The 26,763-nt window shown below is 42.1% G+C and overlaps 1 protein-coding gene across 4 annotated transcripts in view; it reads left to right on the top strand.

The window, feature by feature from the left end:
* Window positions 1–26,763, top strand: part of intu (inturned planar cell polarity protein) — a 168,446-nt gene that overhangs the window by 107,167 nt on the left and 34,516 nt on the right. For 3 of the 4 annotated variants that reach the window (XR_005944626.1, XM_041201672.1, XM_041201681.1), the window contains exons 6-11: window positions 3,983–4,072; window positions 7,775–7,987; window positions 12,504–12,581; window positions 15,945–16,134; window positions 20,016–20,069; window positions 25,576–25,638. Coding sequence is in view for 3 of the 4 variants with exons in the window: in XM_041201672.1 (XP_041057606.1) it covers window positions 3,983–4,072; window positions 7,775–7,987; window positions 12,504–12,581; window positions 15,945–16,134; window positions 20,016–20,069; window positions 25,576–25,638 (688 nt within the window). In the remaining variant the exon portion in view is untranslated. The remainder of the gene's footprint in view (window positions 1–3,982; window positions 4,073–7,774; window positions 7,988–12,503; window positions 12,582–15,944; window positions 16,135–20,015; window positions 20,070–25,575; window positions 25,639–26,763) is intronic. The other variant, XM_041201690.1, reaches the window with a different exon arrangement.

The raw sequence follows: 26,763 nt of genomic DNA, 5'->3' as shown, positions 1-26,763 counted from the left end.
TAAGTTGATATCCGTTTAGCTGCGTTATGAACACAACTTCCTTGGTCATCAAGGCTTGGAGTGGGACTCGAACCCAGTGCTTCAGGCTAGGAGGCAGGGATGCTACCCACTGTACCACAAGACCTCTGCAAGATATGACTAGCAGCACATATTGTGTTGTACATATAGATTTACTAGTTCTGTAGGGATCAGCTAAGAAATCAGAAGAATTCAAATGAATTTGTTTTAACTTGAGCATTTCTTTTTAAAGACAAAAAGTCCTACCTTGCAGACCACTTCAACAGACAAAAATTAGTTTATACAATAGGCTATAAAATCAGTTCAGTGCCCTTAAAAAAAAAAGTGATTATATTTCAATACTTGCCTGTAAGACTAATGCCATTCCATTCTCAACTATTTTATTGTGGCAAAGATGGAAAATATCAATCAGTTTTTGTCCGAGAATATTTAAAATGTCTTCTGCAGTACTATTGCTTCCTATTCAGTAGCTTTTACAGGACAGACGAAAAAGATCTGTTGAAGAAAATTGTGCATGTGAAACCCCACAAGCCAATAAGACTAAGATGTCACAGTACCAGAATTCAAGTTTAAGTGCTTAAAAACTTATTTTGTTGGTACTGTGCAAAGTAAAAGATATTTTGGTGTGACAAACATGTGTAAATCAATTTTGAGGCTTCTGATGACTAAAATTAACCTTTGTCAGACTTCCCAAAATTGACTTAGAGTATTATGGCCTGGTTTTGTGGTATAAGTAACAGCGAGGTTAATAGAGCTCGCTGTTATGGTCAAGTAACTAAAGCAGCACGTTCTCAAATCTACAGATGTGCAGTTAATTGTGTAAATCTAGAAGATGCTCAGATATACCAAACTGCTCCACAGGTATGTTGTTGCCTTCCTCACCAGTAGACCCATCACTGAAATGATTGCAACATTGTGAATTTGGGACACTTGCCTCTAGTTCTACACTTCAAATAAAGCTGAAAAACTTTGACTGGTGCATTCGGGAGCAATTTAGCTTTTAAGGTGTTGTAGGTGATAATTACTAATGGAAAATCTCGCTGGACCTGAAATATGTAATTTAACAAATGTGGAATCTCTTTAGAGACTCACTCCTCAGAAGAAATTTAGTGTTGGAGATTTCAAAAATATTTTATTTTTTCTGTCTCTTATTACTCACCCTTAATTCCATCTGTATTTTTCAATCTTAATTTTGATTTCTGTACATCAAGTATATATGCATTTTTGTAGCTTTTATAGTTCCTGGTCTCAGTGAGGATCCAATCTGGTTTAAAACTTGTTTTTTTTGTCCAACTCAGACTGCACAGCACTAACCCCACCCCGCCCCCCGTCCCCCAGGCTCAGTAGAAGGCACTCTGCTGAAATGGACACTGAATTAAAGAAATCCCATGCTGGAAAGCTTGCAAGAACTTTGTGGCCAGCTGTCAGTAAGGTAAACAGCAAGTGCTGTTCCTTTGTTACTAGCTACAAAATGCCATATTGTACCCAAATAGTCCAGTATACAGTTTCCCACATTTTTGTAAGGTGTTTTGTTTTGCATTTGTGTTTTGCATATTGGTGAACTTTTGGCATATTTCCCTTTTAACTCGAGGGCTAGTTACTCTATTTCAACTTAGCTGACCATTGAAGAATGGTCACCGATCAAATTGGTGTGTTCTCCTGATTTTTCTTGGACTAGTTTCATCCAAAGTTGATTATAAAGTGGAAGTAATTGACTTAATCATGAAATATCTCACTAATTCACATCTCTCAAGTAACTGAATTGACATGTAACTGGTAAATATGGTGAATATTTTGTGGAGTGTGCAAAATATAACCAAGGTAGTTCAATCAAAAGAGATCCTGGTAGATAGCTTGACCCAAATGGATAGTGCCCTGACCTGGCTCCTCCTTTCTCAGCTCCATTGCAGCTCAAGGTCTGCTAGCATCCCTTACATGACCCAACTTCTGCTAGTTTGCACACCCAGCCACTGTTGAGAGGTCAGTTAATATGAATGGGATAGATATGTGTTTGTGATGAAATTATAAAGTCAGCTGTAAGCTTGTCCATTTTAGTGTGTATTTTATTCATATCTTTTAAAACACATTCTCAGAGATGTCCATCCACTCCCATGCTACAAATAACTAATTTGTCACTTGTAAACTTGTTCATTTAAGTATCAGGTTAGGTTGACTCAGATTGAGACTGACAGCAGAGGTCAAGTTAATAAGGACGTTACAATTTCAATCCCCTCCATGAACACATTGATTATTTTTCAACACTAAGCACTAGCTGTTTTGATGTGTCCAAAATTTGAGCTTTTTCCAAGCAATTAATCCTTTATTTAGTGTAATTTTTAACCCTTTTTTCATCTTGTTTTTACCTCTTTCAGGAGACTATAGGGAACATAGGGAGAAAGGTTTCTCTTGATGGGATGCATCAGGCATCACAACTGATCTTGTCCTGTCCAATGTTTTAGTATATTAATTTGCTCATGTACAGTAAGTCCTCACTTAAAGTCTTGTTTGTGTTGCTGACAATCATGACTTTAAGTGAAACGACCTTAAGTCAATCGTGGCTTCCCATAGGAATCGATGTTAAAGCCGGAATTAGGTTCCTCTGGTTGTTCTGAGCAAGAAATGTCCAAGTTGAAATACTGTACTGTACATATGCAGCACCGTGCATTCCTAGCTGGAATAACTTGCAAAATAAAATTAATTACCGAATATAACAGGAATACTACATATTTTCAAATTAAGTAACACTAAATCGCCCAAACAAGCCCTGAATAACATAGCTTCTGTGCCTCACCCACAGCACTCCTGAAACTCAGCTGTCTCTCTCTCTCTCTCTCTCTCTTTCATTTCCCACTCTGACTGTGTCTCTGTCTCTCCTTTCCCATTCTGTCTCTGTCTCTCCTTTGCCACTCTGTCTCTGTCTGCCTCCTTTCCCATTCTGTTAGGAGGGGTGGGGTGGCAGTGAATCTGAGGGGGCTGCCAACGGAGCCAAGAGTGGAGGGAGAGATGTGGAAAAAGCCAGTCGGATTGGGTGGGGGTGGATACATGGAAGAAACCCAGAAAGGTGGGGGGAAGTCACAGAAGGAGCCGCGGGGGTGGCACCTTATCTACCTTCCCTGCTACCTTCAGGGATCTGTGGATATGTTTGCCTCTGATCTTCAGTACTTTCCAGTGTCCTACCATTCATAGTGTAATCCCTTGCCTTGTTAGCCCTCCCCAAGTGCATTACGTCTCACGTTTCCAGGTTGAATTCCATTTGCCACTGCTCTGTTCACCTAACCAGTCCATTGATATCCTCTTGTAGCTTATGGCTATCCTCCTCACTATTTATCACCCTACCAATTTTTTTGTCATTCGCGAAGTTCTTGATCATACCCCCTGCATTTAAGTCCATCGTATATGTACACCACAAACAGCAAGGGCCTCAGCACTGAGCCCTGCAGAACCCCACTGGAAACAGACTTCCAGTCACAGAAACATCCCCCTTCCATCATCCTCTGCTTCATGCCTCTCAGCCAATTTTGGATCCAGTGTGCCACTTTGCCTTGGACCCCATGGGCTCTTACTTTCTTGACCTGTCTGCCATGAGGGTCCTTATCAAAAGCCTTGCTAAAGCCCATGTAGACCACATCAAATGCATTACTCTCATCAACACTCCTGATTACCACCTCAAAAAATTCAATCAAATTTGCCAAACATGACCATCCCTCAACAAATCCATGCCGACTATCCCTGATTAATCCGTGTCTCATCAAGTGCAGATATACTCTGTACCTCAGAATTCTTTCTAGTAACTTCCCCACCACTGAGGTTAGGCTGACTGGCCTGTAATTTCCTGGTCTATCCTTTCCTCCCTTTTTTTAATGTAAATATAACCAAGAAAATCAAGGCATAGAAAATCAGGAAGGAACATGATGTTTAATTAATGTTTTAAAATAGTTTACTTTTGTGCAATTCTCTTTGTTAGTTCATCATTGCTGCTGGATGGAAAACTTATTCACGTAGGCTATTGGAAGGAAGGTAGCAACTTGCTGCTCATAGGACTACCAGCTGAAAGGTAAAAAAAAAGCATTTTGTGGTTAATGTTGTAGAAAAATTCTTGGAAGAGTAATTAATAATTCATAGTGGCCTAAGCATGTTCTTTTTACATTTAGCTCACCAAAAGAATACTTCTAATTGTATTCGGAAGCACTGAACCCAGAAGGTCAAATATACTTTTGTGGTTTCCAGGATTTGGCTTTACAGACAGTAAAATAATTTTTGGCACATATGAAAGAAAGACTTGCTTTTATATAGCGCCTTTCATGCCCCAAAACGCTTTACAACCAATTAAGTACTTCTGAAGTGTAGACACAGATGTGTTGTACGAAGCTGATGCTCCTGCTCCATTGCCTCTGGAGTTCCCCAAGGATCTATCCGTGGCCCCTCCCATTTCTCATATCTACTGTCTCTCTGCAACATCATCTGAAAACGCAGGCCAAGATTCTCCACTCCAACACAAAAACAGAATTACCTGGAAAAACTCAGCAGGTCTGGCAGTGTTGGCGGAGAAGAAAAGAGTTGACGTTTCGAGTCCTCATGACCCTTCAGCAGAACTGGAGGACTCGAAACGTCAACCCTTTTCTTCTCCGCCGATGCTGCCAGACCTGCTGAATTTTTCCAGGTAATTCTGTTTTTGTTTTGGATTTCCAGCATCCGCAGTTTTGTTTTTATCTATTTTTTTTCTCCACTCCAACCCATGGCGGGTGTCATGCCAGGTGGGAGTGGAAAATATCACATGATTAAAAGAATCAGTTTCCTGCTGTTGTAAAAGCAGTCTGGGATTGTCCGCTGCAACAGTCAATGGCAGGCTCTGTTTCCCGCCATGGCATGTCGGGAACATCATTTTAATACATTTGCATTTATAAGGGCTGCACGCCGGAATTAATTCCCCAACGCTGGATCACCAGGGCATGTTGGCATCCAATTAGACTGACGTGTATCTCAATGTCAGTTGTGGCGACCTGCACTTCGCTTATGACTTTGAGGTTCATTCACCTACTTTGCATCGGACAATGCCCACGGCAACTCAGACTCAGCCCAGTCTTTGCAGGCAGCATCAGATCGCTTTCAGAGGGGTGTCAGAGGCAAGTCTCTACCTACCAGACCAGCGGTAAGGCAGGGTTGGCTTTTAATGTGCTGCAGGATAAGGCCTCCACTGGGGAAGGGGGGGAAAATGGCCTGAAGCAAGAGAGGGGGCTGGAAGGCAAGGCCTCTAGTGGGGAAGGGGGGGAACCTAGCCTGAGGCAAGGGAGGAGGCTGCAGGCCTAGGCCTCCACTGAGGGGGAAGAGTGGGGTAGGTTGCACTTAAACACATGAATGGAAGAGGGGGGCATGGGGGGTGGGCAGTGTTGGGGAAACATCCTTAGAACCAGAATGGGGAGAGAGATGGTTATAGAATGACATAAGCAACTTTGGACCAGAATGGGAGGATCGCTGAGTGAAGAAGCGCTTCAAGCTTACAAGGACTGTCCTTATGCCCTCCCCCTGCCTGGACTGGGATGTCAGTCCAGTCTCAGTCGTGTCCAGTGTTATGACTGAAGCAATTGGTAAAGTGGAGTTATTTAAAAATCCCAGGGGGAATCTTTAAACAACTGTTATAACCTATAATTTTAAGTGTTATGTTTGACTCTAAATTCAGGAATCAGACCACCAGTTCTCAAGGTTTTACATTAAACTAAATGAAACATTTTATTAATTTACACAGGTTAAAAATATATATACACATGGTTACAAATTACTATCATAACTTTTAACAAATTCCCAAACTACTCTCCATTAAGACAACAGCAACCCATAGACTTAACCAAACACCAGGCAAAGCATTTTCACCTTACAAATTCAAAATGAGGTTCTCTTCACTTTGGTTCTTTGCAGACACAGTGGTAGGCTTACAGCTGCCCTTTGATTCCACATTACCTCTGCTCTACACACCCGAAAACTGCTAAAGTTATTCCTTCCACTCCCATTTAATGTTAATTCTCATTGTATCAACAACCTCCAAACTAAACCTCCCTAACATCCTTAGGGAACCCCTTTCATAGTACCAATTTTATTAGTAATATAAACATATTGCTTGGTAGCTGCTAGATAGGCTTCACCCCACTTCATGAATGCCCCATTCAAAAAATGCAAATGCACGCTATCTCTCTTACATATCAAAACTAGCACACATCTAAGCACCCAAATTAGCTGGCTTTAATCCAATTAAGACACACTCACAGACTAATCCTCTATTTAAGAAAAATATTTTCCAAAATATTATGTACATTAATAGCTTCATGACATCCAGCATGTTGTGCGCAGGGCGTTGGCGTGACATTACGCCGGGGGTTTTCTGTCATCAGACCGGGCAGCAGATGACACATTCAGTCAGGGGAGGCATCTGCAGCCTTCAGAAGGGGAAAATCTATTGTGGGGGCATTCAGGGGTGTTGGAAGGGGGTGGGTGGTATATGTCAGACTGTACAAGTAGACTCAAGATGGGGAGGGGTGAGCTCTACACAGGCCATAGGCACAACTACGTCACCATGTTCAGGGTGATATTTTTCTTAAATAGAGGTTTAGTCTGAGTGCGTCTTAATTGGATTAAAACCAGCTAGTCTAGGTGCTTTGATGTGTACTAGTTTTGATATGTAAGAGAGACAGCGTGCATTTGCATTTTTTGAATGGGGCATTCATGAAGTGGGGTGAACACTGACGCCAATCTAGCAGCTACCAAGCAATATGTTTATATTACTAATAAAATTGGTACTATGAAACGAGTTTCATTGTTAGGGAGGTTTAGTTTGGAGGTTGTTGATACAATGAGAATTAACAAAAGGATATCCACCACAATCTTGATGTGATCAAGGAAGGCAGGGGGGAGGAATGAGAGGTTCTTTGAGGGAGGGAAACCTGAACATTAAGCCTCTCCAGGACGATGGGAGGGATTTCCACATACTCACAGGGAGGATCCAAGTAAATCTGGTATTGAGATCTCAGCACCACCATCTTCCAACCTGCAGCGATGGCGCAGTACAAAATGAAAATGAGGAGATACTCTGGTGAGGGCACTGAGCTCTGGGGAGCCGAATAAAGGGGCACCCAACTGAACTGTGCATTCCCAAATGAAGAGAGATGCATGGCTGAGACATGTTAGGAGCCTTTCAATTATAATGCAGGGAATTAGGAAAGTGGAGCTAAGATGTGCATTCGTGTGAGACTAATCCTGCAAAGTGGAACTAATCGATCTCATTGTATTAACACCTTGTTCATAGCGTGGAGATTCCCCAGAGTGATAATGCACTCCAGAGCAATTAAACGACTGGACAAGCTTCAGATGCGTGTTAGAATCGTGGTTCTGGCAGCTTCACAGAAGCAAAACCTCAGGCGCACCCCCCCGCCCCCCCCCCATGATCTCGGTTCCTGACTAAGCATTTTCCCTATGGAAAGAGTGTGGTATTAGAGTGCAGTGAATGGGGATCTATGCACTTGGGCTGAAAGCAGTGCCTCCAAGAGCCCGGACTAAGTAATTCCATAGTACTCTGTCATGTAAAGGTGGGGGGGTGGGGGTGCTGCAGCGCCTTGAAACTAATCCTGCGCTGGCCTGGATTTTTGGAGCGATTAGTTTCCGAACTGGAACAAAGCCCTTGAACCCACATTCACTGACGAGTTATTGACAGAAATGGGACCTTTACAGGCTGATGCTGACTTGTGCCTGTATCTCATTGATATTTCAGGGAGGGGGATCATCAGGAATATGGAGCCTGGGTTTATTGCTACCTGCATAATTGCATACAGGCTGGAGAGAAGAAAGAGAACATTACAATGAAGGCATCAGGCTTGGCAAAGGGAGAAGCTGAACCCTCAAGACAAAGCGGCAGCAGGGCCCCCTCCGGATGCAGAGGATGGAGTTCACAGACGTCGTGTGTAGGTGCCTCGCAAGATCGAGGGTATGCAGAATTCACGTGTCTTATAAGCAGATGAGAGTGAGAGAGAGAGAGACAGTGTCGCCGATGCCACCACATGTTAGTAGGGATCTGGTGACTCTCATTTTCCACGTTCTCCAGGAATTGGCACCACAGGGCTTGGGAGGGCATCCACTGTAAAATTATACTCCGCGCTAAACTTCTATGTATGGTTCCTTCCAGGGCTCCACTGGGGACCTCTGCGGGATCTCTCCAATATCAAAAAGGCATACCTGACAGACCCCATTTTTGCCAATGCCCACAATTACGTCAACTTTGACAGAGATCAAGCAAGCCAGGACACCAGAACACTGGGCTTTGCATTGATTTCTTGATTCCCACAGGTGCAGGGAGCCAACAACTACACTTGTGCCCAAAAAGCTCCCTGGCAACAGGCACGCGAACACATAAATAGGAAAAACTTCCACTTGCTCAATGTACAGCTGGTCTGCAACCGTAAGAAGCTTATCATGCGGGTTTGCGCCGGATGCCTACAAGTATCTACGACACATACATCTTGAGTTGTTTGAAGATCCAAGACATCTTCAAGGGACCACACAGGATCCAGGGTTGGCTCCTTGGTGACAAGGGGTACCCTCAAAGAATGTTGCTGATGACGCCCGTGCGGCAGCTGCAGAATCCTGCAGAGAGAAGTTACAATGATGCTCATGCTGCTACCCGAGCACTGGTGGAGCAGACAACAGGCATCTTAAAGATGCAATTCCGATGCTTGGACATACCTGGCGGAGCATTCCACACGGTCCCCAGAAGGTTTCATGGATCATCGAGGCTTGTTGCACAACCTGGCACTGTAAAGGGGGGCGGACTTGCCAGATGCCGACATGGAGGAGCTGTGCATCTCCTCTGATGAAGAGGATGTCTAAGGGGGTGAGGGCATTGAGGTCGAGGAAGCCGAGGCTGCAAGGAAAGAGGCCATAGCATTAACCAGACAATGCAGGTATGTGCATGAGACCCTCGTAGCCACCAGGTTCCACGAGGAGGGTGACAAGTTGCAGTGAATACCCTCTTGGACAATTGCCTGCCATCATGAGTCAACATTAACATTAGTGTTGCTGTTCCTCTCATTTCAACCATACAATTCAATATGAAAGTGAATCGTTACACATCAGGCTGACATTGTCCTGATCCTTTGAAGGATGATGAAGTCTCAGGAGCATGTGTCCTTGCTGAGATGAGGTGATAACTGGCAGAGGGAATCCTGACATCAGACGCCAGAAAGTGCTGCCTCTTCAAGCGTATCTTCAGCATCCCAATCACAGTGGCAGCCTACAAGAGTCAGGAGCTATTGCACTATCCTCAGTGGGCTCATAGCTGTATGCCTTCAATCTGACAAAGCTCCTCAAGCAGATCGATCTCAGCAATGGGACAACGCATTCTATGTAATCTCGATGGTGAAGCTGATAGGTGACACTTTGGCCAAGGCAACGCAACATCTTCCGCAGATGTAGATCTAATCAGAAATTACTCAATCCTCTGTGTCATCTTCTCTATTACATTAATATCCGGCACTCTGTTAGGAATGCTGGCCTGCTTTTTATCCTCTCACTATGCATGTGGACCACCTGAAGGTGACGACGTTCAACCACTTGCATGCCAGACGTTAAAACGCTGCCTTTTTAAGAGACACATTTGTCCTCATGGCCAGTCCTGGCCCTTGCAAACTCCAAAATGTTCAGACATCATGTGGCTCTCAAGGTGATGAATCGTTGCTAATAAAGACCAGACTTCAAATTCAGTACATCCTTGCTCCTATCCCATTGCTCCCCTCAGCATTGTCTAAACCTACAATGTACGCTTCCAGAGCATGCTCAAAGGCTCAATTGGCCACCAAAAATTGCCATTTTCCATTAGCCTCACATGTCTTGGCAAGCACTTAAGTGATGGGACGCAAAGCGCTACACCCCAACATTTGTGACAAGAGCCTTATGACCGCAATACAGGCAATTACAAGTTGAGAAATGATCGGGGTTGTAAGTTCAAGCACTAGGCAATCTTGTGGCTGAAAGGGGCAGAGCTTTGGCACCTTGAGGTGGCAAGGTGCTCCCACTTATTGGTGAGCTTAGCAAATGTACACTCGGAAAGTCAGAAATGCAGTTGTCAGACATGAGTGCATACGAGCACTGAGTATGGGCTCATAGCTTGAAAACCCTGCCAGGTGACAGAGAGCGCATGGAGATGCATGATATATGACCCTTTTCCATGTGTAAACAAATCTCTCCTTGTACATTACGCCCTCACATTTCAAGAATGCATACGAAATAGGAGAACACCTCTGCCTGAATTTTACACAGCCAAAAATAAACATGACATGACCCTGCAAAGCATGTGAATGAGGTTCTTTCCACAAGCATGCTTTACATTAAGGTTGAGGCATCACTGATGTTGGGAATGATCTGTAAAAGAGGCACACACTCTGGTAATATGGAAGCACACTACATAGACAAGAGGCCCATGATAGCGACAATAACTGGGGGGAGGCAATATGGTATCCCGCCTGATTGACAGCATCACAGTTCATAATAAAAAGGAAGCATACACAAGAGATGTGAAATGGGTGTGATTCTATTTACATTTGTGAACATTATTTCCATTCTGTGAACACTGGTGCCACCATTGTGCTCCTACATTTTTTTAACTTATCTTAGCGCTATGTTTGGCTGCATCACTGACATCCACAGCGGAAGTGGAGCGAGCCTGCTGATTGCTATGCCGTTGTCTGTGATGACTTTGGCAGGCGTCCTCTGGAGAGCCGAGACCTGGAGGGCCCCGGCCTGCTTTGGATGTCCTGCTGTGGAGCAGGTGCACCCTCCTTGGCCTGTGGAGCTGGAGGTGATGGGGTCACAGAAGCAGGGGTTGGGATTGGCTAAACGTGGCTGGAGTCACCTGGGTGGATGGTCCTGGGCTGTCCATCTGCTGGTCCTCCTCCCTATGGTTGCCTGAGGGTCCCTGGCTGGCTCCTTGAGGAGCAGGGGCAGCTGGAGTGAGATCTAGGTGCCCCGTCCCCTCTCACATGGCCATCAGTGGCTGCAGTAATGGAGTGCAGCTTTTGCACCAGTGCAGGACCGATGTCCTGGACCAAGGTCTCCATGGCAGCTGCTAGCCTGCCAGTGTTGGCCTCAGTGCATTGGCATGCCGGCATTGTCACATCAGACTGAATGCAGATGACTTCTCCATTGTTCGTTGCAATCTGAGGAATACAGCTGACAACTCTTCCTGATGTTCCCGTGATTGTCACTGCAGCTCCACCAACTGACTCAGGACCAAGTCCAGAAGCTTGACATCTGTTTCAGCCTCAGCAGAATCCTGGTCTCCAGCAGTCCTCAGAGTGCTGCCAGCCTTGGATGTCCTTGCGTACACCTGTTGTAGACCAGATTGTGTGCTGTGCTCGCCAGATTGTGACCCCGAGTCTGCTCTAGAACTAGATCCCACCAATATGTGTGTCTCTGCTCTGGTGGAGAATGTGCATTAGTGCTGTGAAGGGTCTTCTGCTTTGGTGTCCTCAGGATCCTCATCCATGGTGTCATCAGGGCTCGAGCTAAGGGCCTGGCTGGTCAAGGCCATCTGACATTTGGCTGAGGTTCCTATGAAAGAAAGTAGAGACAATTCTTGCATGGCCGGCGACTCTAAAGCAAGACAATGCACCCTCAGTATGGTTGTCTGAGGGATGAGCTGGTACAGGATCTTCACATGGGTGTTTGCTGCCAATTTCACCATCGCTTCAGGCACAGTCCGTGTCCTTTCCAGCCAGCTCAATGTCTTGGTTTTTGAACTGAGAGAGGACCTTGAGTTCTGGCCTCCACTCCCAGTATGGGACCTCTCCCTGTGATTGTGTGCGAGCTTGTCCTGCATAAAGACAGATGATAAGGACACCTGACATGTGTGGGTGGTGAAGGGAGCCATGGGCGGGTTGATGATGCGGCTCCAGAGATGAGCCCAGATGGAGATGTGAAGATGTGTGAGAGAATGAATGGTAATGTCCGATTAGTTGGCAGTGAGTGAGATCCTTGTGAATATGTGATGGGCTTGTGAGTGTGTGAGCTGAGAGTGATGAGATGGTTGACTTACCCTGGCGGCATGGATGAGATCATTCATCCTGTTTCGGCACTGGGTGCCGACCTCATTCAACCAGTCATGGCTGTGCCTTCAGCTGCCTAAGCTCTGGAAATCCCTCCCTAAACTCTCCGCTCCTTTAAGACACTTCTTAAACATTCTTCCTTGACCAAACTTTTGATCACCTGTCCTAATATTTCCTTATGTGGCTTGGTGTCAAATTTTGTTTGATAATGCTGCTGTGAAATGCCTTGAGATGTTTTACTGCATTAAAGGCACTGTATCAATACAAGTTATTGTTCCCCACTTCTTCTCCCCCAAAAACACAAACAGGAGTTTTTGTTGATCTATTTCCTCCAGTACAAAAACAATTGCAATTCATTCAAACATATGCACATGCTAAATTGACAGGCTGTTCTCTCCTTCAAAGGGTACCGCTTCCACAGCTAAGGAACATGATCCAGAATGTTGTGAGAACCTTGAAGTATATGTACAACTCATTAGACAGGCAAGTACCAAAAAACAATTATTACAAGCACCAGATTTATAGTAAATTCCAAGTGTGATTATGAATATTAATTCACAGTAGAAAGTGAAAATATCTTGAGTACCACGTGAGAGTGAGTTATGCCTCCCTTTTGCACTAGAGTCAGTGTATAAAATCTCCAACTTGATGGGAGATATTTTCACCTGTTCCAGTCAGGATTGTGAACACCTCATCATGTTGCGTTTTCTGGATAGAGAAAATCTGTACTGTGACCTATACAGCTTGTTTTAGATGTGTTTGAGCAATTGAATTTGGATTAAAGAAGCATAGCTGATATTTAAGCATTTTGATGTATATTGTAGCATCTGTGATGCAATATTGTTGATGTAGTTGAGTGAATGCTGATATGAAATTATATTTAGCAAATGTGCAAAATTTTTAGTACAGTAGATATCACAGGTGCTAAGCTTGGATCAACAATTGTGCTCTCACTTCAGAGGCAGAAAATTGTGGCTTCAGGCACCCACTCTAGAGACTTTTGTGCATAATCAAGGATACTACTTCAGTGCGGTTCTGAGGGGGCACTGCACTGTCAGAGGTGCCATCTTCAGATGAGATGTCAAACCAAGGCACCATTTGCCCTCAGGCACTTATTCTTTTGTTAGTGCGCCAATGCCCTGGGCTGGATTTTGCCATCTAAACACAGGGCAAACAATGACGGGGGAAAAGGCGGGAGGGACTGGAATTCCTAATTTGCCAGCTGGTGCCCCCACCACCCCACCCCCCTCTCTCTCTCCCCGTTGCCATTTTGACTGGGAAATGTGGCAGGTCGTGACCTGACATGTACGTAAATGGATGTCACGATTTCCATGTTGCTGTCTTATCCCATTTTTATATTTCCTGGAGCTTGAAATTTTCAGCAAGGTGGGTGGGTTTCTGAAGCCTCTGTGGACTATGCCAGGTGAAAGTGTTTGTGAACTATGGGGAAGCCTGTTCTGGAATCGGGAATCTTTTCACAGGTTAGTTTAAAAATTGGTAGCAACTTCACACATGATAATTAGATGCTGTATGTTAATTTAAGTATGTTTTTAATGTAGTGATTGATGTTGGGGCTTTCTTCTTAAAAGGGAAATGACAATTAAATGGACCAGCATTGTGAAAGTGTTCAGATGCATTAGAGTACAGTACTCACTAGATAAAGTGCTCTTTTGCATTCAACAATGTTGATACGTGTCATTTGAACCCTGTGCTTTAACCTTTGCATTGATTCACAGTCCAGGGACCTGAACAGCCTTTGAAGCAGTGCAACAGAGAGTCATCTGTTTAGGCTACTTCAAAAGGCTTTAATGTCTTCAGCTCCACAGTCTTTATTTATTTATTTATTGTGTAATGGAATCCCATAATTAATACCTTGCTATGCTCTAAACTCCACTAACGGGTTGAGTTCAGCAGGGACTGTTAACATAGCTGTCAAGGTAGCTGTGAGCTTTAATTTGATAGTTTTATGCGCAGTTAATATGATTATGTACTTTTGAAGAGGGTTTTGAATGGCTGTTTGTTTTGACAGCTTTATGAGCACTTAAGATGATTAACATTTTCAATACAGTTTGGATGACTGTGTTTCATTGACAAGTTTTTTAAGCTCCTAAGAGGATTGGAGTTTTTTGAAGAGGTTTTTGAATGACTGTTTATTTTGACAGTTTCATGAGCATCTAAAAGACTTCCCAATTGTATTATAGGGCTCATGAGTTCTGTCCATAGTGGATACTGAGTCAGTGGACATCAGTGTTATGGAGGGGAAATGTGGTTGGGTGGAGGAGGCGCAAGTATGAGAGAGGTGAGGGATCGGGTGTGTATTGCTCATATATTCAGAAATGGACCATTGTCCCAATAAATGGAGGCTGGCCTTCTAACCTGTCTGCGTCTGTCCACCTTTGTTCTTGCCTCAGGGGCATGCTTCCAAAGGCAGCGGCCCTGACTCTAGCCCTTTTTCACCACCCCATCATGAAGATACCATGGGGGGCACAGCCATTTGGGTAGCAGAATCATGATGCTGCAAAATGGCCTGATTTGTGGTTCCCATCTCAAAAAGGAAAATCTGGCCCCAAGTGTCCAAAATGACTGTTTAAAAGCAAAGTTTTTGAAACAAGTTGTTCCGAATTGTTTCATGAACATTACCTGTTCTGTAAAAAAAACAACAAATGGTTGCATTCATATCATGCCTCACATGTATAAAAACATCTGGGGCATCAGTAAAATGGATGTCAATCTACCAAAGCAGGAGACATTTGGAAGGGTGACCAGAAGTTTGGTGAGTGAGTTTTTAAGGAAGGTCTTAAAGGAAGGTAGATGAAGGCATTTAGGAGGGGAATTTCTAGAGAGTGAGACTGATGTAACTGCCAGTGATGGGGCTGAGGGAGGGAGTGGGAAGCATGCAAAGAGGCTGCAGTTAGAGAAGCTGAGTTTGATGGGGGTGTAGCAATGGAAGAAATTAGAGATAGGAATGGAGCAACCATAAGATTTAAAGACAAGACATGAATTTTAGATTTGAGGTATTGTAAGGACCAAGAGCTGATATAGGTCACTGAAGATGGGAGTGATGGGCAAAAGGGACTTAGTGCAGGAAAGCATGTGAACAGAAGTGTTTTGGTCATTATGGTTTGTATGGATGGTGAAGAATAGTAGACTAGCAATGAGAAAACTAGAATAAAAGAGTCTGGAGGTGATGAAAGAAAACTATAAGGGTTTCAGCAATGCATAGACTTAGGTAAAGACTAAGGCAGACAGCATTATAGATATAGAAATAATTGTTCTGCGAGAGAGGATATGGATCAGAAACTCCATTTGGAGTTGAACAGGATGCAAACGTTGCAAATAGTTAGCCTAAGACTGTGGCTGGGGAAAGGGTAGCAGTATCTCATTAAACTGGGTGTGCTTTTCCATGGATTGGCATCAAATCTTAATAACAGTTGACCCACAAATTCAGGCTTAACAACTCCTCTCACTTATTGTTTAATTCTTTTTCCAATTCATATCAGCGTTCACTGTTCAGACCAAAAAAGTGAAAAATAGCTGGAAAAATAAATTGGTGCTGAACTTACTGCTAATGATAGTAACGTATAAGAGGTCTTGATGGTTAAACTGCTTTTTATCTAGACAAAAGAGCGGATGGCGAGGGGTATTTACTTCTAGCTATACTAAGCTAAGGTTGAAAGTGACTTCTAAACATCTCAAACTAGCACTTCTGTGATATTAATTATTACATGACGAGTTATTGTCATTTTGTTTGTTGATTTATTTTCATATCATGTTCTGCTTTTAAACAGTTAATGAAGTAATTTGTCGTTCAGCTTCTTTAATTCTAAGTATCTTGTCCTCCTTCAGTGCCTTTTGCAAGTTGGAGAATATTCCCCGGTTGGACCACTTTTTCAATCTGTACTTCCAACGAGCCATCCAGCCAGCAAAGTTAAACTGCAGCGCAAGTCCAAGTTCCCAGTGTAATAGTAGTTCGAGCGCATTGTTTATTGACGGTCTACCTGGAGTTCGCTGGCTTACGTTACCCCAGGGTATCAAGGTAAGCTCATTCTATTCAAAGGACAACTACAATTGTTGTGTGCAGTCAAACTTTTTTTTTACCCTTCTTTATTGTAGAACTTTTACCTTAGTCTTCAAATACATATCACCCATTGCATTATCGTGTGAAAAGTTTTGAAGTTTTCTGATGTGAAAGTTAGAAACTGACTTCTACAAAGTACAAAAAAGCAAGACAAAAATTCTTCTGGGCACTCGGAAGCAACGTTGCAATTTAGTTTATAAAGGTTTCGTATGTTCAGTTTCTAGAAAAATTAAAAATTGAGAAAAATGTGCAAGATACATACAATTCATTAGACTGACAAATAATAATAAATGATCCCTACAGGCACTGATAATTTATAGGAAATTGCAACCATGATTTTGTATTTTAATTTGTTTTCCTGGCCAGCCCAAAACCCTGCTGCCCATTTCCTAACTCTCACCAAGCCCCATTCACCCATCATCCCTGTGCTCGTTGACCCCCGTTGGTTCTCGGCCCAGCAACACCTGGATTTAAAAATTCTCATCCTTGTTTTAAAGTCCCTCCATGGCCTTATCCATCCCTATCTCTGTAACCTCCTTCAGCCCAATAACCCTTTGAGATCTCTGCTTTCCCCCATTCTAGGCTCTTTCACATCCCCGATTTTTAATTGCCGCACATGTGACAGGTATGCCTTTGGTTCTGGAATTCCCTTCTTAAACCATTCTGTCTATCTATCTCTCCTCCTTTAAGATGTTCATTAAAACCTACCTCCTTAACCAACTTTTGGTCACTTTATGCAGCTCTGTGTCAAATCTGTTATTTAAATGCAAGTTGTTATTGTACTAATTGTAAGGGGGGAATAGTATTCTTTTAACGGTGCTTCCCATTTCACCACAAATATTGCTGAGAGGAAATCTTCATCAATTTGTTAAGTTGTCACTGCGCATAACATTCAAAGGAACTCGCTCCAATATTGCAAAGTCCATCAAGCTTTTCTTTATTTGTTTACAATGATCTGTTGTAATCATTTGTTTGGGGTACTTCAGGCCCCATCTCTTTTTGCCACCTTACAACCTGACTTTCCTACTGCAAAGTACTGAACCCTGCAATATCTGGAAGAGGGAAGAGAGCATAGCCTTGCAATCTTGTTAATTCTGCTCATTTGCTATGGTGCATTTTAATAACATAGATGAATGATGTCTCTATGACTGGAAAGTTTCAAGTGACTCAATTTCACACAAGTTCAATGTGACTTGTATTGCATGGTTATACAGTTTTTCACTTAACCTCCTTTTTCCCCTTAATGACATTTCAAATGTCCTTTTTCTTTTAATATGTATGTTGCTTGAAAGTTAGCAACTATGATGTTCAAACAGTTATAGTAATATTGTGCCACCTCAGGATGAATATGTAATTACATAAAATATTATGAATCTCTGCTTTGCCATTGAAGGGAAATCCATATGTGCCCTCTTCAACATAAAGTTCCATAATGCCTGCAGAAAGCTGGAGCTGAATTTTATGTGCCCCTGGGGGAGGCACGTAAAATGGGGTGGGTGCCCATTCCACCACTTTCCAGCTTACCCCCATAATATGGGGAGGAGGGGCTGAAATCGGCAGCCTGCCTGTCACATTTAAATGAACAATTAACGGTCAATTGGGCTTGTTATCAAATGTTTGTGGGCAGCAGGTCAGGAGCGGGAAGCCCAATTTTCATATAAAGTTGTTAAAGGGCAGGAAAGAAGGGATGGGGTCAGTCTTTGGGGGCTGTCCTTTGCTGATTGCAAGGAGGCCCCCACTTAGGCTGAATCCCTCTTCCTTCCTACCCAATCCCTCCCTTAAACCCCACCCCACTGGCTCTCTCTTTAAACTGCCCAAATCCTCCAGGCCCAAGACCCCGGACTTACCTGCTCGGGGATCTGAGGCCTTGGGGTCCTTTTTTCACCAGTCCTGGCAGCAACCACTGGCGCCTTCCTGAAGCTGCCGAGACTGATTGGGCTGCTGGCCACTTGGATTGGCCAGTAGCTTCAGAGGGCCCCAATGAGGGGTGGAAGTCCCACTTGGCCCTCATTAATCATCCCCCCAAGTACTTTATGGCTGCGGGTGGATGAGCATGGAGTGTGTCGGACCTCCTGTATTATTCACCCCATGCTCTGTGTGGATTAAAAAGATAGGATAAAGAATGTGTTCTGGATTTTTTTTAATGATCTTCAATGCCACTCATTGGCCTCTTGCTGCTATTGCATGTGATTTGTCCCAAGTCCTTTTATAAAGTACGAGGAAATATTGAATGTGTATTTAATTAAAAGGGGATACTGCAAATTGCAGCTTTTCAGGACAAGCAAGATTAATTAATAAAGGAGGATTTCCATACCTGCTGAGAAAATATTGGATCTGAAATGTGTTTTTAATTTTGTTTTGACATTAAATACATTGTAAAAGTAGCATTTGAAATTAATCGCAGTCAGTGCATTTTAAATTTATAACTGCCCCTTTTGTTTTAATTCGTGTAGGTTTTGAGTATGGGGAGTGGAAGATTTTACAGTCTTACTAGTTAATGGTTTTGCACCATGACCAACCAATTTAGCAGTTCTTAATAAGAGCATAGGATGCTATGGAATGGGGGAGAAAAGGGCTATTCATCCGATTAGATCACTTGTTCCAAAATCATGCAACCTTGATCATTGACTTTATTGCAGCCAGTCCCTTGAAAAAAAATCTTTGTTAATACTTCAATGAAGAGAAACTCCAGAATTTCTATCCACCTTTACCTGAGCAACTTCTTTAACTTTTTTTCAGTGATCCAAGTAAAAGTTGGAAATCATATTGATGGGCACATTCAACTTTTCTTTTTGCGGCCAATATAAGTGTATACTACGGAACTCGACCACATGTTTGAGTCAATGTACCCATTAGTTTGCATATATCTCCAGTTTCTGATGCTAACTATTCCTGTTGATAATTTAGGATTTATCAATCAATGAAGCAGCAACATTTAAAAACAGCCCAATTTTTAGGCCCACAAAATCAAATCCAGCATATTTTTAAAAAGTACAAATAGGATAATTCCCAGGTAGACTAATAAGTGAAGAGTGGATTATAACTAAGCTCCATGCAAGTGCTCTGTATGTAATTGTCAGTCAACCTGTTTGTTTCAATTTCAAATCAACCCTCGGAACATGTGATGCTTAGTGCTATTATTTAACGATTAGACCAATTGAAGCCTTGCTAAAGTCCATTTTGGATTGTTTTTTCTTCCAAGGTATTTAGGCGAGCTGTTTTTTTGTTCTGTCCATTTTTCCAAAATGTTTTCATCTTCCCCTTTTTAGCTTCCTCACGACGCACTATTATCTAATTGAGACTCTGGTTCACTTCTTAAGAAATTTGGAAGAGTAGCCCATGGTTACTTGCACTGAATTATCCCTCCCTGTGGAGTAATTCTTGCTTTTCCCTGATGGAATGATAAAGATTAGCAAATAGTGGATATTTCATTCTGTACCACACTAGTTGACTATTTTTAAAATCTAGATTTTTCTGTTTTTTTTTCCTTAGTTAACTAACTATACTCATCGATGTACACAGTAAATGATCAGCTTTCAATGAAACAACCAACCATGCACACCAGTTTATGAAGAATAAACTGGTGTTAGGCAGAATGGCATTGCTGCTTCTTATAAATGCAGATCCCATCTGCAGCGTAGTTTAAAAAAGAACTTGCTCTTTCCTCACAGCTATTTAAATCTTTCATTTTGCCTGTAAATTTATGAATTAAACCGTCATTTGTGCTTTTCACATGCTGAGTGGAGAGGTGGCTCCAAAAGATTTTTTTTAAATGAGTTTAGTGATTCTGGTATGTACTTTCCTTGTTGCATCCTTAATTCTCAACATTCAAATTTCAGGTGGATATTGATACTGCACTGAGTGATCTAGAATCAGCAGACTTTGGAGAACAGGTAATAAAACTAGAATAATGTGCAATATCTGAACATCATCTCGTGCACTTTCACTCTCGGTTATGTCCAAAATGAAACTAGTTACTCATGTTTGCATTCGTAAATTTTGTGGACCTATTTGGAGGAAGCATAATGTGTGATGGTGGCGATAGAAACTATACAGAATTAAAGAAACATTTATATCAATATAATGAAAAATCTTACATTTGGCATATGCCCATGCCATGTGGGACATGGTACATCATATTTAAATAGTGTCCTGGACTTAAGGGCTCAAATTAACCATCCTGGCACATTCAAATAAGACCAGGAGGAAAAACTATTGATCATGGACCACTAGCCTACAAAAACAGTCTTTCGAATCCTTCCATTCCACAGTTCCTTATGGGTTTCAGCAGTCCTATTTTAAGTGGCTATTCCTTGACTCAGCCTTTAAGTCAGCTTCAAGGTGGGGAGAGATTAGGGGGTGAGGTGTCACAGAATGAAAGCATCATGGCAGCTGCCCAGAAAACTTGTGCACACTTACATAAACATCTTTTTGTAGTTGCACACACTAGCTACATGCTGATGGAGTGGAAGCTCTTGCGGTTGACGAATACTCCAGGGTGATCTGGAGGGGTGCCTTAATTGCCACATGCTTGCAGTCAATGACGTCTCAATGCCTATGGGAAGCCAGCTATTGCTGCAAACCCTAACACCCATTCATTCTGACTGGCATTGTGGGTGGAAAAGTTGACATAATTATTTTCCCTGGCATACAAGGCATCAGTCACCTATCTTATGCGAAGGTGTCTCCCGTAGAATCCCAGAAAGATCTAGGGCAAAAAAGTTGAAAGGCAGTGGTGACATGGACAGCCACTAATAGAAAATGGCCACCGGGTCCTGTTGACAGCAGATCTTATTCCATTGGGCTTCAAATGTCTGTTACTACCTGACGCGAAACTTTGAGCCTCCTGCAACATTGGTGTCCCAACATGTTGAGGAAGGTTATCCTGTGTCCATACACCCTGTGTGCTGTATATGGTCTTTGGCGAGCTGCATCTCTCTGCTCATCCCTCCCAGGCCTGTGAGGAGCAAGTTGGTCTGCAGCTGCTCTTACTCGTGCTGCTGGTCATCTCGGTCCTCATCTGAAGTATGAATTAAAATAGCATAAGTGACGCCCCCACTGATCTAATAAATTGGAGCTCCAAAGTGGCAATCCAATGTATAAACGTCCAAAGTTGTAAAGTAACCTCTCAAAGCAAGTACTGTAAGCAGAGTCTTTCACACAAGCAGGTGAGAAAGCAGCTGAGAGGTGTCAGTGCTTATTGGCATATTTCCTTATCTTAGGTCCCTTACTCGATGCTACATTCCCACTCTGCTTTCACTGGAAAGTTCCAGGAAGTATGGGAAACTCAAGGACCCACAGTTAAATTGCAAAACCCCTGACAGTAGCTATACTGTAGGACAGGGTATAAACTAAGAAATAATGGGCGCTTGTAAGAAAGATACTGCAATTATCATGGACAATTTTACTCTTCACATAGATTGGCCAAATCAAATTGGCAAAGGTAGCCTGGAGGGTGAGTTCATAGATTGTGTTTGGGCAGTTTCTTAGAACAATATGTTCTGAAACCAACCAGGGAACAGGCTATTTTAGACCTAGTAATGTGGAATGAGACAGGATTAATTAGTACCTCATAATAAAGGATCGGTTTGGTAAGAATGATCATTGGATGATCAAATTTCACTTTCAGTTTGAGGGTGAGAAGTGTGGTTCTAAAACTAGTGTCTTAAACTTACATAATGGCAATTACAAGAGAATGAAGACAGAGTTTACTAAGTGGACTGGGAAGATAGGTTAAAAAATAAGACTGTAGAGAATCAATGGCAAACATTTAAGGAGATATTTCATAACTGTCAACAAAGATATTATTTCATGAGAAAGATGCATCATCCTTGGCTAACTAAGGAAGTTAAGGATTGTATCAAATTGAAAGAAAAAGTGTACCATGCTGTTAAGATTAGTGGGAGGCTAGAAGATTGGGGAAATTTTAGAAACCAGCAAAGAATGGCTTAAAAATGTATAAAGAGGAAGAAATCAGTACGTGGGAAAACTAGCAAGAAATATAAATACAGACAGTAAAAGCTTCTACTGGTATATAAAATGAAAAAAAGTAGCTGAAGTGAGGTCCCTTAGAGGTTGTGACTGCAAAATTAATCATGGGAAACAAGGAAGTGGCAGAAATATTGAACAAGTATATTGTATCTGTCTTCAGAGTAGAAGACACAAAAAGCATCCCAGGAATAGCAGAAAATTGAGAGGCAAAAGAGAGGAAGGAATTTAAAACAATTACAACCACTGGAAAAAAGTACTGAGAAAACTAATGGGACTAAAGGCTGAAAAGTCCCTTGGATTTGATGGCCTGCATCATAGCGTCTTAAAGGAAGTGACTGCAGAGATAGTGAATGCATTGGTTGTAATCTTCCAAAACTCCTGAAATTCTGGAAAGGTCCTAGCAGATTGGAAAACTGCAAATGTATTCAAGAAAGGAGGGAGACAGAAAGAAGGAAATTTGAGCTGTTAGCTTAACCTGTCAATGGCAAATTGCTGGAATCCTTAATTATCAGTCGCTTCAAAGTGTAGAACTTGAATAATGCTGGAAAGACATATTGCCGAAGCTTTGCATCTTGTACTTACCAGGACAAGTGCAAGATTGTCAAATTTCAAATGATCACAACAATTTATAGTACAGAAGAAATGGATGCTGATTGGTTGACAAGTCAGCTCTGGCTGAGGCATTGCCATGGAGAAAGCAACAGGGAAATTCCAGGCTCTCCAAGCTTCCCAGTAACTCAAAAAAGATGCAAGGCTTGAACATATTCTTTTTGTTTGCAGAGAATGGGTGCCTGCACATGAATGCAGATATAAATGAGCCATGTTATGAGCTCAACTGATTATCTTAAATTGGTTGTTAGTGTACCTATTAACACACTGGCCAATTACAGAATCACATCTAACAGTAGACATTTTGTTTCACATTTTACAAGTGGGGTCTGGTTGAGTTCAGACCTACTCAATAAGAGGCCAGCAGGTCTTCTGTGCTTAGCACCACTGGGGAGGTGTTGGCTACTGCCAGTACTATACCCACCTGAGACCTTGGATCGAGGAGGGACCCAGACACAGGTGAATTGAGGTGGAAAGCAGGATGGGGGGGTGGTGGCAACAGGGGAATGGGGTGTCTCTCAGTGGGCCCTCCATTCCCGATGCCCACTTAAAGGCCTCAATTGGCAGTGGGATGGAAGGCCATCCACAGGCCTTCCTGCCACAGACTTAATTGGGATGAAGTCAGAAAGATGGAGGGGTCCCCACCCACCAGCCTAACGCCCGATTAAATGTCCCCCTGCCAGCAAACTCACCACGGGGTGGGGCACAAGGTTCCACCCATCATGTTTGACAAATGTAGTCTATTTGATTTTGACACTCAAGGTGCCATGTAAAAGGTTACTGCACAAGATAAGAGCCCAATGTGTTGGGGAATATATGAATAGAAGATTGGCTAACTATCAGGCAACACGTTCAAAATAAATATGCTTTTTTCATGTTGGCAAACTAACTAGTGGAGTGCCACAGGGATCAGTGCTGGGAACTCAACTATTTACAATCTATATTAATGTCTTGGATGAAGGGACCAGATGTATTGTAACCAAATTTGCTGACAATACGAAGATAGGCAAGTTGTGAGGCAGTTACATAAGAGTCTGCAAAGGGATATAGATAGGTTAAGTGAATGGGGAGAAATTTGGCAGATGGAATATAATGTGGAAAAATGTGAGGTTATCCATTTGGCAAGAAGAATAGAAAAGGAGAATATTATTCAAACGAAGAGAGACTGCAGAGTGCTTTGGTACAGGGAAATCTGGCTGTTATTGTACATAAATCACAAAGTTAACATGCAGATACTGCAAGTAATTAAGAAGGCAAATGGAATGTTGGCCTTTATTGAAAGGGAGACAGAGTATAAAAGTAGGGAAGTCTTGCCACAACTGTTCAGGGCTTTGCTGAGACCACATCTGGAGAACTGTATACACTTTTGGTCTTCTTAAGGATGGATATACATGCATTGGAGCAGTTCAGAGAAGGTTCACTAGGCTGGTTCCTGGGATGAAAGATTTGTTTTATGAGGAAAAATTGAGCAGGTTGGGCCTATGCTCATTGGAGTTTAGAAGAATGAGGTGATTTTATTGAAGCATGTAAGATTCTGAGGGGGCTTGACAGGGTAGATGCAAGAGAATATTTCCCTCATGGGAGAATCTAGAGCTAGGGGCACAGTTTTGAAATAAGGGGTCTCCCATTTAAGACAGAGCCATTAGTCATTGAATTTCTCTTCCATGAAGAGCAGTGGAGGCTGGGACATTGAATATATTCAGGGCTGAGTTAGAGAGATTTTTGATCTACAAGGGAGTCGAGGGTTAAGGGGGGCAGGCAGGAAAGTGGAGTTAAGGCCACAATCAGATTAGTCATTACCTTATTGAATGGCAGAGCGGGCTCAGTGGGCCGAATGGCCTACTCCTCCTATTTCTTATGATCTTAATATTGTTGTAATTGAATGATTAGCGTATTAACATTGACAGCCTGCCTCTCCCAAGGAACTTGATTGCACATAGCCTAACGTCCCATGGTTAATGTGGAAGGCAGTGAGTTGGATCCAGCTTCCTGATGTGCTCCCAAATCCACATGCTCTTGCAAGATAAATTTAACCTAATGTTGCAGGCCCAAGAGACCTGTATCTATCCCCAGCACTCAGTCCATAATGCAAGTTTGGAAGACTGCAGGAAATCTCTGGGCTGCATTCTGGAGACAGGTACCTGTCATTACATCTGGGAACTGAGTGTTCATCGGGCCAGCAGGAAAGAAGATCTTAGTTTATGTAGGTCTAGGTATTGGATAAACATAGTTGAATGACCTCCAACATTCCATCTTTGCATTTGCATGAGGGTGCATTTAAAACCGTATGAAAGTTAGGCTTATGGACCCCATGTATTTCTGCACATTCATTTTGATGAATAAAAAGCTGTGACGAACTTGTGCCGAAATATCTGACAAATGCTCCTGGTGGGTAGTCTTGAGTGTACAAGTCGAATGGAATTTAAATTAGAATTAGAATGTGCAGATGAGGTATGGGCTGACCACATGACCTCAGGTGTTTTTAGTATGGCTTATTTGGAATTATAATGGTACGGTTTCAAAAAAAGTCACATGCAGTAGGTGTTGTACCATGGTGTCATAGATGAAATCTTCCCAATACAGACACCTGAACAATATGTACAAAACAGCAGTTCGCCAAAATTACACTGCCTTCATTTACTTGTCTGTTTACAGCTGCTCAAAATTTAATTATTGATGGTGCCATTCTTCAAAATTAAATGTAAATAAAGTAAATGTGTTCTCCTATATTAGTTTATCTGTTTGATATGTAATTGGCTAGTAACCAGGAACCTAATTATCTTGTTGGTTTAATTTTAGTCTGAAGATTATTATGACATGCGACGACTGTATGTGATATTGGGCTCCTGTCTGTTCTTCAAGGTGAGCATGTTGATGGTTGGAAGTTTAGAGTTGATTGAAGGAATTAAACTGTAACTTGAAGCCTGAGCAACAAAACTTTCAGTAACTGATCCATGAACTTGACTAATAGGAAAAATGTACTGACATTGCATCTGGTTGTCAGGGGATTTAAGCAGAATGGGACTTGGAGTGGAACACAACTGACCTTTTTGAAATATCAATAGAATATTAAACCAAGATTTCTGCTACAAGGCAAATGATTGAATTCACAGTGGGCTAAGTGTTAGTACACAATAGACCATAATAAGGTTATTGTGTTTTTAAGAGAACAGTGCTGCAACAGTATGAAAGACCCTGTGCTTAATTTCATTTTGAAATCTAATTAACTATTATTAACACATATATGTCAGACTATGGTTATTTTAGATTTAAAGTACACATACAATATATTAAAGTCCATAATGAATTCCATAATTTTAAATTACAGCACCTAAAATTGCCATTTGTATTTGAGCATCAAGTACTTTTGTATTCCAGATATCTGCTTCCATTCTTGTTTTACTTTTTAAAACACCTACAAATGGAAGTTTTTGCTTGCAAGCTTGAAATTGATGAGTGCATTGTAATATCACTTGTGACTTTGATAAGTAGGCACCCAACAATTTCTTAGCAGTTTTAAAAAAGTGTTCAAAATTATATACACACACACACATGCAAAATTACTGAACAGATATTAATGAAAGACAAGAGTAAATTAATTTGCATTGGATGTAATATTAGCTCCATATATCATAAGATAGTTGTGATAGGACATTTAACCATTTTTACCATGGAAGAACCTGGGTATGATTTATGTTGAACTGGTTCTTTTAAGTTGAATTGCATTCCTGGAGAGTTAAAATCCACTTTGCAAGCAGAGCTGTTTAGAGGTGGAGAGGAGTTGAAACTGTGATATTTAGAAATGTCCATATGATCAATAGTACAGTGACTGCTGATGCTGGGTTGACCCCTTAATGTGAGGGGGAAAGTTGTCCAAATTCAGGAACTTTGGAATACCACAGAGTTGTCATGGCCAGAAATAAGAAGTGGACAACTGTTCATCCTTGCAATCTGACATTTTTGATAAGTTACATAAACAATGAAGTT

This window comes from Carcharodon carcharias, chromosome 1 (genome assembly GCF_017639515.1).
Source record: "Carcharodon carcharias isolate sCarCar2 chromosome 1, sCarCar2.pri, whole genome shotgun sequence".
Taxonomy (NCBI): domain Eukaryota; kingdom Metazoa; phylum Chordata; class Chondrichthyes; order Lamniformes; family Lamnidae; genus Carcharodon; species Carcharodon carcharias.
Note: the sequence above shows the minus strand (reverse complement) of the source record. Positions and strands in the feature narration are given on the sequence as shown.